This window comes from Cystoisospora suis (genome assembly GCF_002600585.1).
Source record: "Cystoisospora suis strain Wien I chromosome Unknown contig_996, whole genome shotgun sequence".
Taxonomy (NCBI): domain Eukaryota; phylum Apicomplexa; class Conoidasida; order Eucoccidiorida; family Sarcocystidae; genus Cystoisospora; species Cystoisospora suis.
Genome location: NW_027153797.1, coordinates 182 through 15,051, shown reverse-complemented (window position 1 = coordinate 15,051; position 14,870 = coordinate 182). Strand labels below are relative to the sequence as shown.

At 42.6% G+C, this 14,870-nt stretch overlaps 2 protein-coding genes across 2 annotated transcripts; one reads left to right on the top strand and one right to left on the bottom strand.

Moving 5' to 3' along the window:
• Positions 1 to 262: 262 nt before the first annotated feature.
• CSUI_002337 (uncharacterized protein) lies at positions 263 to 12,072 on the bottom strand (the record flags this gene model as incomplete). Its single annotated transcript, XM_068062539.1, has 1 exon — positions 263 to 12,072. A coding segment is annotated over exon 1 (10,317 nt), but the record flags the coding sequence as incomplete, so codon positions are not given.
• Positions 12,073 to 12,241: 169 nt separating this feature from the next.
• Positions 12,242 to 14,666, top strand: CSUI_002336 (ubiquitin-fold modifier-conjugating enzyme 1; the record flags this gene model as incomplete). The annotated part of the gene is made up of 3 exons (XM_068062538.1): positions 12,242 to 13,053; positions 13,857 to 13,920; positions 14,457 to 14,666. The coding sequence occupies exons 1-3, from the start codon at positions 12,863 to 12,865 to the stop codon at positions 14,664 to 14,666; spliced, it is 465 nt and encodes a 154-aa protein (XP_067925485.1). The 5' UTR covers positions 12,242 to 12,862.
• Between the last annotated feature and the right edge of the window lie 204 nt (positions 14,667 to 14,870).

Sequence of the window (14,870 nt, the reverse complement as noted above, 5' to 3'; positions counted from 1 at the left end):
ATCTATCTATCTATCTAGGATCGTATCGATCTATCTATCTATCTAGGATCGTGTAAGAGATGTGAACCTATCTCTGTCTGTTTCTCCACCTGACTATAGATATGGGTGATAGAGAAGTTTTGTAAAGTCTAGGAAGAATTTCTGAGAATGAACAAAGAAAATGCAAAGAGGAATGTAGAGAACTAACACAAACCGATCCCATCTTTTACTTCTTCTTCTTCTTTTACTTTCTTGCGTTTGTATTTCGTTTGGACTTCTTACTTCTTTCATTCATTACAGAGAAGAAAAGTTTGATAGCTTTAGACTGATGATCAAAATCTGACAAAGGCCGAGACACTCTTCTTCCTTTCCATACATTCTTTCTTTCTTCCCCCCCCTCTTCTTCCTCTTCTTCTTGTTTATTCTCTTTCTTTCCTGTCCGGACATCATCATATTCTCTCATCTTCGTTTGGTGTGTTCCTATCTCTTTTCTTCCCTCTTCCTCTTCTTCTTTATCATCATTTTCGTCTTCTCTCTTCTCCATCTTCTTGTTCTCTGTCTCCCTCGAATCCTCTTCCTGTCTCTTGGAGAATGCCGAAGCGACTGCACTTTCATTCTCTTCAGAAGGATCATGAGCCTGACTTCTCTCTGCTGGGAGAACAGGGAGGCCAGATGTCTTACATCGGAGAGAAGTAGGAGGAGAAGAAGAGTGAGAAACGCGAGGACAAGAAGAGGAAAGAAAAGAAGAAGACAGGTCATAAGAGGACGGTGAGACATGCGAATTGCTGGTGGAAGAAAAAAACTCAGAAGAGAGGGAGTTTGTGTGAGGTGTACATACACCTGGTTGATACCCCGATGGGATCGGATGCCCCACGAGTGCGTAGTGGTGATACAAGACAGGCTTCATCTGTGTCTCTACAGAGGAATTGAAAGAGGAAAAGGAAGAAGAAGAGGTTTCTGCAATGGAGGAAATACGAGAAGAAAAAGAAGAAGGCGAAGACTCCTTCTTCGTCATTCGTACAGAGAAGCTAAGTCCATCGGCGTCACCCTTGTCAAAAAGAGGATACAAATTCTCTTTTTCATCCCCTTTCGTTGAAGGTTCTTCTTGTCTCTTCTCCTTCTTCGTGTTCTTCTTCTTCTTCTCTTCTTCTCTCTCTCGCTCGGTCATCTCCTTTTCCTCCCCTGGGGCTTCTACCTCCTTCTCTCGTCGCTCGTTCACAAAGTTGTCGTGACAAGAAAAAGCCTGTCGACAGGATTCTCTCCATCTCTCGTAATCGATCTTTCTATAATTCTCTCCTCTCTTCATTCTTAGAGAAACAAGAGATGTAAAGGAATCGAAGAAATAAGAATAGAAGGCGAAGAAGTCGTGAAGTAAATCACACACATCTATCCACTCCATATAACTTAAAGACGTCAACTCTTCATTGTATGACTCTTCTTCTTCTTCGTTCTCTTCTTCTTTAGATGATACATGGAGACATGGGTGTCTTTCTTCTCGCTTCTCTTCGTGAGAGAAAGAAAGATTCTCCTCCGGAAGCGCTGTCTTGTTAAGATGACAAGAAGGGGAAGAAGAAGAAGAGAGAAAAGAAGAATGTGAGTGAGAAGAAAAAGAAGAAAGAGGAGGAGAAAAGCGAGTGGTATGAGAAGGAGCATAAGAAGACAAAGGTGAAGTGGGCGCAAGGATAGGGGGGTGAGAAAGAGGGCTAGAACGGCAAGGAGAAGAGGGAGAAGAAGAGAGAAAAGAACAAGAGAGAGGATCCGGATGACGATGAATTCGCTTTTCTATTGTCGATGTGGAAGAATAGGAAAGAAGGTCCGTTTGCGCTTCTTCCTCTTCGTTCTCTTGAAAATTCAAAGGAGTGAAGAAGCAAGCATTTCTTAAGACAGGCAGCCTTCTCTTCAACTGTTCGAAGGCTGAAGATAAAGAAGAAAGAGAGGGGGAAGAAGAAGGAGAAAGAAAAGGAGCAAAGAGATCTAGCAGTCGTGATCCGAGGGGATTCTTCAGACGGGACTGAGGATCGAGGTACCATACATTGTTACATCCCCCCACAATTTCTACAGGGAAGATCGAGACTGTCGATGGAGAGGAAGAAGAAGAAGAAAAGCAGGAGCAAGCTGTCCAGATCTTTTTCTTTTTCTTCTTCATCTTCATTCTTCTTCTTTCCACAGAGCCCAGACAGCATCCGTTGAGTTCATCCGCCTTCCTCTCTGCTTCTTCTTCTTTGTTTCCTTCTATCTCTCCGTCAACGCCTTCTTCTTCTTCTTCGTCTCCTGGTTTGTCTACCTGCTTCATTAGCTTTTTCATCTTCACCTGAAACATTTTCTCGCTTGTTCTTCTCCTTTCGTCTCCCACCTTGCTCCCCCTCTTTAACGAGAGCCCCTCATGTCCGATACCTTCTTCTTCTTCTTCTCCTCCTCTTTCTTCTTCTCCTCCGCTTGTCGTTTCACTATCGTGTTTCTCTCCTTGTAAGAGCGACGACTGTGGCATCTGTAGATTCTTGAGGAGAGGCGGGACCGTATTTAAGCCGAAGAAGATCACTAGGAGTGCCCAAGCATAACTGCTTAACCCCCCTTTAGCCACACCTGACAAGTTACGCTTCTCAGCCCAGTACTTGACGATTCTTCCGAGAATAGATACACGACGATCTTGATGAAAGTAACACTTGAGAAGACGAGAATTTAGCACCCCGAGAAGATTATTGAAAGACACTTCAAAAGGAATCTTCGGGATTTCTTCTACTGCTTCATCTTCATCTTGACCTTCTTCTTCTTCCTCGTGGTCTACCTGGTAAAGACGTTGATACTCTTCTACTTCTTCTTCCTTCTTCTTCTCTTCATCTTCTTTTATTTCCTTGTCTACCTTCTTTTCTCGCCTCGCCTCTCCGTTTTCTTCTTCTTCATCGGAGTCTTTCGCAGCATAAGATTTGCTTGATACGAAAGACGAGGAAAGCGCCGCGTCAACATGAAGACCATCTTCTTCTTTCTCTTCTTCTTCTTCGTCTCTCTCTCTTTCTTCTTCTTTTTGTTCTCTTCTGCCTCGTTGAGATAAGTGAAGATGATGTGAAGAAAGATCAGAAAGCTTCTTCTCTTCTCTCTTTTCTTTTCTTCCCTCCATGCTTTCACGACCATTTTCTTCTTCTTTCTTTCGCTGTTCTTCTCTCTTTCTATCAACTCCCTGCTTCTCCTCTTTCTTAGAAATCTTCTTCTCTGCTTCTTCTTCGCGGCTGTCCTCTTCTTTCTCAAGTCGTCTTTCCGACCCTGCCGTCCCTTCAGAGATTTCTCTATTGCAAAATCGAATAGGAAAGAGAGAAGAAGATGAAGTAGCCGAGAGGGATTTGGAAAAAGAGACACGGACAGGTGAAGAACGCTCAAGAGGACAGAAAGAAGAAGAAAGCAAAGAAGGAGAAGAAGAAGGGAGAGAAGGAGAAGAGGAAGAAGGAAGAGAAGGAGAAGAGGAAGAAGGAAGAGAAGGGGAAGAAGAAGAAGGAAGACAAGGAGAAGAGGAAGAAGGAAGACAAGGAGAAGAGGAAGAAGGAAGACAAGGAGAAGAGGAAGAAGGAAGAGAAGGAGAAGAGGAAGAAGGAAGAGAAGGAGAAGAAGAAGAGGGAAGCGCAGTAGAAGAACCGCTTGAGAGTTTGTCTTGTTTCTTTCTTTCTTTTCGTCTCTTTCTCTGCAGTTTTCTTCTTTCTCTTAGTCTCTCGAGTCTGGCGAATTCTGCTTTCTCTCTCTCCCTTCCATCCGCCTCCCTCCTCTCAGTATACCCCGGCGGTACATACACCCCGCGGAGAAGGGGAGGGGCAAAAGTGGGACATACCACATGAAGACCTTCAAAGAAACCGATCTCCTCCTCATCCTCTTCTTCATCTTCTTCTCGCTCCTTTTCTTCTTCTTCTTCTTCTCTTCTTTCTCCTGAGATGTCTGTTCTTTCATGATGTAGGCCGGAATAGGGAAAGGAAGAAGAAGAGAGAGAGAGATCTCCTCGTTGTCTTCTTATTCTTCTCTTGAACGCTTTTTCTTCGAGCTCCCTACAGAAAGACGTGAACTCTCGATACAATCTGTAAGCGGCCTCTTCTGCGACTTCTCGCCCTGACAGGCTTCGGACGTCTCCTAGATCTCCTAGAGAATCTTCTTCATAAACACTTAGTGCCATGGATTTCTTCTCCTTACTCTTTCCTTCTTCTTTCTTCTCCTCATTCTTCTTCTGCTGTCTCGTCTCCTGGTCGAGAAGAGGAAGAGAATCTTCAAGTGTATAGAGACACCTCCCCCCCCATCTACCTTTTCTCCCCTCTACCAGCCTAGCTGTTCCGGCACAGCTCGAAAAGGGATCGTCGTCTTCTTCTTTTTCTTTTCTTCTCTCATTCTTCTCGAGATCTCTTGTCCAATCTTCAATCGAGACCTCTTCTCTAAATCTCGAAGAAGATACACCATCACCACGCTGACGGGGTGGGGGTCTCGAGGAGTTGTGGAGACCCATAGCAGAGATCAAATTTTCTTCTTCTTCTTCTTTGGTCATCTTGAACTTCGAAGAAGAAGAGACTTTACAAGAAGAAGAGCTTGCGCCGTAAGCGTCATCTCTTTCTTTCTTGGAGAGAAGAAGTTGAGCGATCTGATCGTAAGAAAGAAAGACAGACATATCCACGTCACTCTGACGTAGTGCAGAACCGTTCACACGAGATCCATAGGGAAGCACTACCATTCTCTCTTCTTCCCTCTCTCCTTCTTCTTCTTCTTTCTCTTTCTCTTCTTCTTCTTCGTATATAACACCTCTTATAAATTCCACGCTCGCTTTTGCTCTCTTCATTTTGTTCTCCTTCTCGCCTTCTTCTCTCCACTGCTCGTTTCTACCTCTGCCGTCTGTCTTTGCCCGTATCGCTATATCTTGATGTCTGTCTCCTTCTTCTTCTTTTTCTTCATTCTTCTGTCTCTTCTTCTCTCCTATGAAACACCGCGTGATAAGAGACTTGAGAATCTTGCAGAGCCTCTTCTTCTCTGTCTCACACGCACGTCTAGGCCGGATAGATGCATGCAAGAGAGAAACTTCATGAGGACAGATCCCCGATGAAAGGCCAAGTAAACAAGAGACCGCACAGAAGAAAGAAGACGAGGCAGAAGGAAGGAGAGACGAATGAAGAAGAGAAGAAGAAGAGAAATCTCCTGGAGGAATAGAAGAATGAGAAAGACATTGAAAAGACATCTCCTTGGTTCCTCTCCCTTCTTCTTCTTCTCCTTCTCTCCTTCTTCTTCTTCTTTCTTCTTCTTCTCTCCTTCTTCTTCTTTCTTCTTCTTCGTCTTTGATCTGCGTGGCTTCGTAGGTAAATGTGGATTTCTCTGAGAAGGTCTGATGCCTCGATTCATCTCTCCTTTCTTTTTCTTTCTCAACCGTAGAAGTAGAGAAGTTAGGGAAAGAAGGCGAGAGGGGAGATGAGAATGAGGAGGATAAACATCTAATACCCGTTGTGTCTTTTTTGTCAATCTCTTTCTCTCTCTCTCTCTTGATCTCTTCTCCTTCGAGCTCACTCCCGAGAGAAGACGTGTCTCTATCTGAAACACCTTCATCTTCTTCATTCGTCATTTCTCTTTTTTCTCCTGCCCTATCGTTCATCTCTCTCCTGTCTCTTCTCTTCGTCTCCACGAGAGACGTCGGGTTTGAGAGAGAACGAGAAAGAAAAGAAGAAGAAAACCGATCAGACGACATCCCCTTCATTCCTCTCACTACTCCCCCAACTGCTTGTCCTTCTTCTTCTACTTCTCCTCTCCTTAGCGTTTCTTCTTCTTCTTCTTCTTCTTCTTCTCTTCTTTTCCTTCTGCGTTGATCTTCTTCTCCGTCATCTTTTCCTAGTGGAAGGTGCGTCTTGATGAAGATCCATTCTCTCGCAAGAAGTTTGTCTTCAAAAGAAGAGGAACCCTCCTCACACAAGTCCGGCCAGACTTCTATAAAGCTCTGAAGCATCTCGGTATGGATCTCTCCAACTGCAACTCTCTGATACTTCTCTTCTACATCGATCTCTTCACTAGTTCTCTTCAAGCGAGAGAGAATTGTGTCTTCCCTTTTCTCCTTCTTCTTCTTTTTCTCCTTCTGTCCTTCTTCTTCTTCTTCGGTGCACCCTAGACGTTTGCCTCGAGGAGACTTCGCCGGTTGACGGGGAGAAGGAGAGAGAGAAGGAGAAGAAGAACGAGGTAAGAGAAGATGAGAAGAATTCTTGGGCCCTCTAGATGGGAGGAAGATACATAACTCTTTGAAAGAGGAGAGAAGCCAGGAAGGGGGAGGAGAGTCACGCAGACGATGAAAAGAAGAAGAGAAGAGAACACGACGGCGCTTCGGTGCTCGCTGAAGGAATCGATCTGTATACAAAGATTCAGAAGTAGAAAAAGAGGAAGAAGAAGGGGAAGAAGAAGAAGAGGAAGAAGAAAAGAGAGGAGAAGAAAAAGACAGGAGAGGTGAAGAGGAAGAAGAAGTGTGGAAGGAATGAGAGTAGAGAGAGTGTGAAGAAGAATGAGGCATAGGAGATAAATCAGATGGAGAGAGAGGCGGGGCTGAAGGGATATCAAGATGTGTGTGGGAGAAAGACGTATCTTCTCTCTCTACTTTGACAGGTGCTCTTTGTTTCTCTTCTTCTTCTCCTCTCTTTTGCGAAGATTCTTCGTCTTCTCTAGGAGGAAGAAAAGAACAGAAAGGTCGCTTTGAAGGGTCAAGAACGTAAGCAAGAGTCGTGACTGAGTGCTGACAAGCATCACGAGAAGAAGAAGAAGAGAAAGAAGAAGAGAAAGAAGAAGGTTGAGAATCGGTGGAATTTTTCTCAAGTCTTTTCCTTCGGGAAAGAGGAGATTTTCGTTGTGTATGTGTTTCTTTATCATCTTGATATTCTTCTTCTTCTTCTTCTTTCGAGCGTTGAGATCTATGGAGTGAAAGGAGACAAGGCCGGGGTATAAGCAAAGGGAACTGCGAGGCAAGAGGAAGATCGAGAAGTTGATCATCCATAGACTGTTGAGTCGATTGCTTAAAGTCCTCATGAGGCGAAGGAGAAAGAGGTGCATTCTGTATGATCGCTCGATCTGTCGAAATATTGGGTTGATTCTCTGAAGAAGAACGTTCACTTTCTTTCTTCTTCATAAGATAGCGGCGTTCTTCTCCATCTTTCCTTTCGTCTCTCTCTAGACCCCCTCTTCTGGTCAGACTGACCTCTTTCTCTTTCTCTTCTTCTTTCTTCTTCTCTCTAGTCCATTGTAAGATATCTCTTTCATATCTTTCTTTAGCTATTTGAACGGACCATTCATAGAGATTAAGATCTCGATACAACGAAGCGTCAGCTAGCTTGATCATTCCAGACATTTCAACTAGCTCACTAAGCTTTCGTCGATTGCGTCCATAGTTAGCTAGACACCGTGTTATGGCTGTAATGAAGAAACAAGAGTCGCTATTCCCCAAGGCATAAGAAGGACAGAAAGAAGACGTGAGCTCATGAGAAAGAATAGATGAGATCTGTCTTTCATTGAGAAATCTCGTAATATCTTCCTTTCCTAGACCTTCATCGAAAAGAGAAAGCATCGATCGAAGGGGCGGCTCAGGTGTCTGGACACCCCTCGGACAGAGGTAGTGTCTATACACCGTAAGAACATCTTGAAGAGAAGAAGAAGAGGAAGATGGAGACAAGGAAGAAGGAAGAGAAAAAGAAGCAGAAGAAGGGACAGAAACATCGAGGCAAGTCAAGATCGACTTCTCAATCTTGCTTTGCTTATAGAGACTTTGATAGGAAATCTTTGCATACATGTCGTTAAAAATGTATCGCTGGATTCTCTGACGAAGGCCAGGAGATGACTGAAGAAGATTGGGTAAAGAGAAGGGATACGTCTCTTTCTCTCCATTTCTTTTTTCTTTCGAAGATCCATAAGCATGTCTCTTAATCTCTTCTTCTTTTCTTTCTCTTTCCTCTTCATCTATCTCTTCTACTTCTCTCTCATCTTTACGTCGAGACACTACCTCCTTCATGGTATTTCTTAGCCTCTCTCCACGTCTGTCTTCCCTCTCTCTTCCCGACAGAGGTCTTCTCCCTATCGTATCTTCTTCTTTGTCTCGAGAAGCCTCTTTCTCTTTCTTTTTCCTTTCTCTTTCATTTATCTCAATCCTCGGTTGGCATCGAGCTTCTTTCTCTTCTTTCTTGTTCTCTTTTTCTTCGCGGGTCTCCTTCGATCTTGGACTCTCATTCTCTAGAGAAGAGAAGTCTAAAGATGTGTCTTCACCAGATAAGAGAAAGAAGAAAAGGGTCTTGAAGAGAAACGCCTCGAAAGAGGAACTGTAAACATCTCGAAGAAAATGCCTAGGAATCTTAAGAAGAAGATCATGCAAAATAGAGACTACAGTCCATTTCTCCACATCCCTCCGTAGATTCGTTCTTTCGTCTTCTTCTTCTTCGATCTTGGAGGTTTCTTTCTTTCTTATCATCCTCTCGAGATATAAACAGAAAAGAACGCGAAATTTCTTTTCTTCATCTTCCCGGTGTCTTGAGAGAAAGCAAGATGAAGATGAGAAAGAAGAAGAAGAAGTGCATTCTTCTCCCCTCTCAATAGTAGAGAAGTGTGTGGCACTTATTCTTTCTTCTCGATCTTCTTCTTTTCTCCCTGTCCAATCTTCGATCGTCACTTCTTCTTTTCTTTTTCTATTCCAACCTTCTCTCTCAAAACGACAAGACGCCCCTACATCGGCGAAAGGGACCTTTCTTTCTTCTTCTCCTTCTTCTTCTCCTCTTGTTCTCTCCTGTCCGTCTTCATTGGTAGACTCCTTCTCCATCTTCTTCTTTCGATGAGAAGAGAAAGAAGAAGAAGTGAAGAAGAGAGGAAAGAGAAGACGCTCTTCTTCTGAAGATAAGCCGAGAGCTCCTGCAAGATGGCTCCAAATCCATACCTGAGGAACATCGCAGTCCGTGAAAGAAGAAGAGGAATTTTCTGGAGCACAGACAAGATCTCTCTTGTCTCTTCTTTCTTCTTTACCAACTCTTCTCTTCGAAATGAGACAGGGAGGAGAAGAAGAAGGAGAGAGGAGGAGGAGGGAAGCTAGGCCGAGAAAGAAGAAAAGTCTATGCGTCTGTAACGTCTCAACCTCTCTATGGTATTCGATTAGAAGGCGTGAGAGAAGAAGAGCAGAAGACACAAGCTGAGAAGCTTGAGAAGGGTCATCTTGTGAAGAAAGAAGAAAAGAAGCCCTGCTTTCCTCTTCTTTCTCTTCTTCTCGTTTCCATGTGCAAGTATCCTCTTCTTCTTCTTCACTTCTTTCTATGTTTTGTGGCTTTTGTCTGAAGAGCCTGCCTTCTTCTCCTTTCGCCGGTTCGTCTCTTCTTATACGACATCTCTCACTAGAAGAATAAAGATCTCTCTTCTTGTCTTTCCTCTCTTCTCTCGTTAATTCCTTCTCTCTGAAAAGTGTGGTCTCTGTAAAGCGTTGACAGGTATCTTCAGAAGAAGGAGAAGAAGAAGATACAAAACTATCGTAGAAGAAGCTTTCTTCTTCTTCATCTTCCTCCTGTTCTCTTCTTCCTTTCTTCTTCTTCTTCTCGTATCTTTTACTCCTACCCACGCATCTCTGGACTTCTCTGCCGATATGAAGAAAGCATCCTCTCTCATCTTCTTCTTCTTCTTCTTCTCCTTCTTCATCTTTCTTTCCTTCACCCTTCTTTTCTCGGTAATTCTCTATTCTACTTTTTTCTTCATGGAGACATCGCATAGTCAATCTTCTATCGTACCGCCCGACCTCTTCTCTTTTCTCTTTCTTTTTCTTCTTCTCCTCTCTTTTCGTCCGTCGACCAGAAGACGTTTGCATGCGATGAGCGCTTTCTCCTCCTTCTTCTTCTTCTTCTTCCACACTGCGACTGACGAAAGATCTTTCTTCTCTATATCGGTTCTGTTCTCTCCATAGCCTGTACAATTCTTCTTCTTCTTCTCCTCGCCTTTCTCTTCTTCTCCGTCTCTCATCTTGCCTTACTTTCTCTTCTCTCTCTTCTTCTTCATCTCTCCTTCTCTCTCTGTTTCTTCTTCTTCTTCTCCTCCTCCTCTTTTCTTCTTCTTCTTCTTCATCTTCGATAAGCCATGACTCCTCAAAATCTTCCTCGTCTTCTGTGTACACATCCCTGCGTCTTCTTTCTTCTTTTTTCTTCTTCTCTCTTCTCTTCTCCTCCACGAAGACATCGCTATCTAGACTTCTTTCTTCATACGAATCACTCGACCCACGATAGAAATCTTTCTTCTTCTTCTTCCTCTCCTTCTCCTTCTTCTTCCTCTTCGACTTCTTGCTTTCTACGGCATCACTTCTCTCTGTTGAAGAGAGACTGCTCTTATCTTTCGCATCTCTTTCATCCATCCAGAAGCAAAGAGTGAGAGAAGTTCGATCTTCTTCCTTCCGCGGCTCTCCGTCATCTTTCTCAGTCGTAGGAAGTAAAAGACTCTTCGCAGTTGTCTCAGAATGTCTATAGGGAGCAGCACCTCGATCATCTTTCTCTTTCTTACCCTGCCAAGCTCCTAAACTTCGATGTGCGAGTCGAGGAGTTCTTCTATGAAAAAGCAAAGGAGCACAACTTCCTTCTTCTTCTTCTTCTATTCCGATGTCTCCCATCTCGGCTCTCTCTCTCCTCTCTCTTTCTTCTTCTCCTCTCTTCCTTACATTGCTCTTATTCTCGTTGCACTTTCAGCGTGTAAAAGCAGCTCCGCTAGCTAGATTCTCTTTCTTCTTCTTTTCATTGGACGGGAGAAACACTCTTATTCTCTCTCTCTCTCTCTTCTTCTTCTTCTTCTCTCCATCATCTCCCTGTAAGAAGTTTGAGGTCAAAACGAGAGTCCTTTCATCTCCTTCTTTGTTTCAGATCAACTATACAGGCCCTTCTTCCCTTCCCTTCTCCAGACAGTTTCTATCGATAGCTAGCCATAGCCACTGCTTGCACATCTCGATGCTCTTCTTCACAGGTCTGCTCTTACCTCCTTAGCACGAGACAAGAGCTGAGACATACATACAAATCCACCTCCTATATAGAGCTATCCATTTCTGCACCCTATAGATCTCCTCCTATCTCTATGTCTCTCTCTAGATAGACTTCCTTCTCCGAGAATTAGATCACGTAGATTCTTCCCTTGACGTTTCTTAACGAAATGTTGACAGGTCGTGACAAAGAAATGAAGAAGTTGAGAAAGAAGAAGAAGAAAAGTTTCTTTCTTCTCTTGAAAAGAAGAGGTCCATTTATCTCTTTTCCTTTTTCGGTATTTCACAAAAACGATGTGGCTCTCTTCAACTGTCTATACACCTGAGAAACTACGACACAGAGAGAGAGAGAGAGAGAATGAAAGAACTTCTGCTTCTTCTTCTCTTTATACACCTTCGTCTTTTCCTTTCTTTCCTGTCTAGGAGAACATCTTCTCTTTGGAATGATGGATATACACACCGATCGAAAGGAAAGCGAGAGAGAGAAAAAAGAAAGAAAATAAGAAAGAGAACGAAAGATATATCAGATCTTCTGGAGATAAATCTCTAGAGTCGTACCTTGTTGTATTTCATCTTGTCTAGAAGAAGCCCTTCATATGCACCTACGAGAGGAAGAGATCTTGCATTAAACCAATATATATCTCTCTCTCTTTCCTGTCTATTTATCTGTCTTTCTTTCTTTCTCTTTCTTTCTCTTTTTCCAATGAAAAGAAAGAGCAAGAGTTCTTTTCAGAATGGAGACTTCAGTCAAGTGAAGCGAGGAGGTCGAGAGACAAAAGGAGTCGCATGCGGAAAGAGTCTGAAAGGGAGGAAGCTAGCCCTCGCTAGCTACCAGAAGTAAATAGAAGAAAAAAGAAAAGAGTTAGTGATACTTCTCTCTTCTTCTTCTTAAAAAGTGAAGAGAGTAGATTCTCTCTACACATCGACTGAGAAAGTGCAAGAGAGGGGTCGTGGAAAGAGAGACCACGAAAAGGATCGAGCAAAGTAAAGATCAAGGAAGAGAGAAAGACAGAAATAGATAGGAATATCGATTGAGACATAGAATGATAGATAGATAGTTAGATAGAGATAGAGAGATGAAAAAGTTGAAAGAGAGAAGGAGGTTACGCTAGAAGCCGTTCATTGAGAAGATGCGCTACTGTCGAGGGAGTAGTAGGACTAGTCCTAGTAGGAGGTGCCTTAGAGAGATAAACGAGTGCAAGCGAATAGCAAGCTTATCGATCGATCGATTGATCAATTAATTAAGCGACTGCATGCAATGAGAAGCGGTTGCCTTTCTCACTAAGAGAAAGAGGGGAGTTGAAGAAGAAGACGAAGGAGAGAAAGAAAAGGAGAAAAGAACAAGGGAACATGCCGTTGCTTTCACTAAGGAAGGAAAGAGAAAGAAAGTCTTCTCTACATGCGTAGGAGAATAAACAGGAGGAGGAAAAAAAAAGAAGAAGACCTTCCATCAACTAGAGGAGAAGGAGATCTATCAACTCTCTTCTGGTCTTTCTCTCTTTCTCTCTCTCTTTCCATCACCCAAGTCCGTTCATCTTCATTCATGTAGCTCTCTACTCATCTTTGCTGTCCTTTTTTCCATTCATTGTCTTCTCTCCTTTCTTCTCCCTTTCTATTTCATCTTCCCAACTGTTGAGCCTTCATACATGTTAAACACCTTTTTCCTCGCTTCAGTTGCAAAACACCTTTCTCTCCTTTCTCCGTCCACACCTCACCCTCTCTTCTTCTTTTTCCTTTTCTTCAGATCAGCGCTCTGTCTCTTCTTTTCAAAGCATACCCTCCTCTCTCTAGCCCTTCTTTCTTCCTCTACATCTCTCTCCAGACATCTTTCTCTATACACCAAGCCAAGGCCTTCTTTCCATCGTCGTTTTTCCTTCTCTTCTTTTCTCTCTTTTCCTTCGCGTCCAGCCAAAGCGCAAGAGAATGGATGCCACAGCATCTTCAACTTCTTCTGTAGATAAAATTCCTATCTGCAAAGTCAACGCGGGACCGAGGAGCCCTGAGTGGCCGGAGAGATTGAAGGAGGAGTATCTTTCTCTTATCGACTACATCTCTCACAACAAGAAGAATGATAAGGACTGGTTTAATCTCGAGTCCAATAAAGAAGGAACAGAGTAAGAACATAAAAAGAAAAGAAAGAAAAAAAGAAAAGAAAGAAAGAAAGAGAAGATCTTTAGATGGAGATGTTGGTTTGTATCTAGGTTGTCGAGAAGAAGAGAGAAGACAAGAACGGGCGCTTTCAGACTTCTTTTTCTTTTTTTCTCTCTCTTTGTCTAGGTATCTTCCGAAGTCTCCTGAGAGGCCTCTCTCCTTCAAACACCTATACTCCAAGGTCATGCATCTTTCTCTATCTATCTTTAATCTATCGATATATCTTTAATCTATCTATCTTTCACCTTTCTATCTCTATCTGTGTAAGTACGTAGAGATACGTCATGTATTGTGTATAGGTGGTGGTAGAGGAACCCGTCTGTCTGGGAATTCTCCTCTCGATCATTCAAGAAAAGGGCTTTCTGCTTTTCTATCTCTCAAGCTCTATTTGAAGAGAAATTAGATACCTCTCTTCGTGTCTCGCTTTTCTTTTCTTTTCTGCATCGAACTTCTGTTGAAAGAATCTCGATGAAAGAACTCTTTTTTCCGCTTCTTTCCTCCGGTGTATATACAGCTAGCTGAGCGTCTGTACCTACAGCCATCTGTATGCATGTAGGCCTCTGTCTATACAGAGAGGGGAATCTGGAGAGATTAGCTTCTTTATTTCTATCTTTCAGTCTTCAATCTATCTATCGATCTGCATGTGACTATCTACTATCTTCTGTATGTACTCAAGTATTCATGTATGGTGTCACTTCGACTTCTCAGATAGATACACATCTTTCTTTCTTTCTCACTCTTTCTTTTTTTCTTGTGTTTCTTTCAGATGGAAGGGTCGGTGCTGGTATATACATGAAATGGTAAAATATGAGTTTGACCTCGTCTTCGATGTAAGTCTCTCTACATATACATATATATACATATATATATGTATATATACACATATATACAGCTGTATCTCTTTCTCTCTATATATACATATATATCTAGGTATGTGTGTATGTGTATCTGTACATGTATGTATACATATCTCTGTATGTGCATATGTTGTATTTGTCTGTATTGTCTATGTATCTGTATGTCTATGTATCTGTATGTCTATGTATCTGCATGTATATGTATCTGTATGTATATGTTCTTTTAGAGAGTATTGATCAGTGAATGAGGAAGTGCCGACTGTATAGACACTCTACGGGTGGATGTATACGTGTGCTTCCTAATCACGTTCCGACTGATAGAGAGGTCTTCTCCGTTTATAAGCCGCCTCCATACGTCTAGCGTGTGCGGTCTCCTCCTTCTTGTTGCTATCTGCTTTTCTTTTCATTCTCCTCTCTGTGCGTCTTTCTTTCTTTCTTTCCTTCTCTTTCTTTCTCTTCTTTTTCTTCTGTTGGATATCTTCTTTCTTTCTTTTCTGTCTTTCCTTAAGATCCCTGCGACGTATCCCCTCACACCCATCGAACTTCGCCTTCCTCAGCTTGACGGGAAAACAAGCAAAATGTACAGGTATCAACTCCTTCTTCTCCTCAACTTCTTCTTCTCTCTCTCTTCTTCTTCTTCTTCTCTCTCTCTTCTTCTTCGTTTTCTTCTCTTCTCTCTTTGTGCTTGTAAGCTAGGCGAGGTCTATCGATCTATATAGATCTCTGTATCTGTACATGAGACTCTCACAGAGATACATACCTACCTCGGAAGCCTCACATATACATTTTCACATACAGAGGATGGAGAAGGTGTATAAACACATGTATTTATGTAGAGAGAGAAACAGAAGGTCATAATTAGAGAGAGAAAGAAAGAAAGAAAGAAAAAGAAAGAAAGGAAAGAAAAAAAGAGACACTTGAGT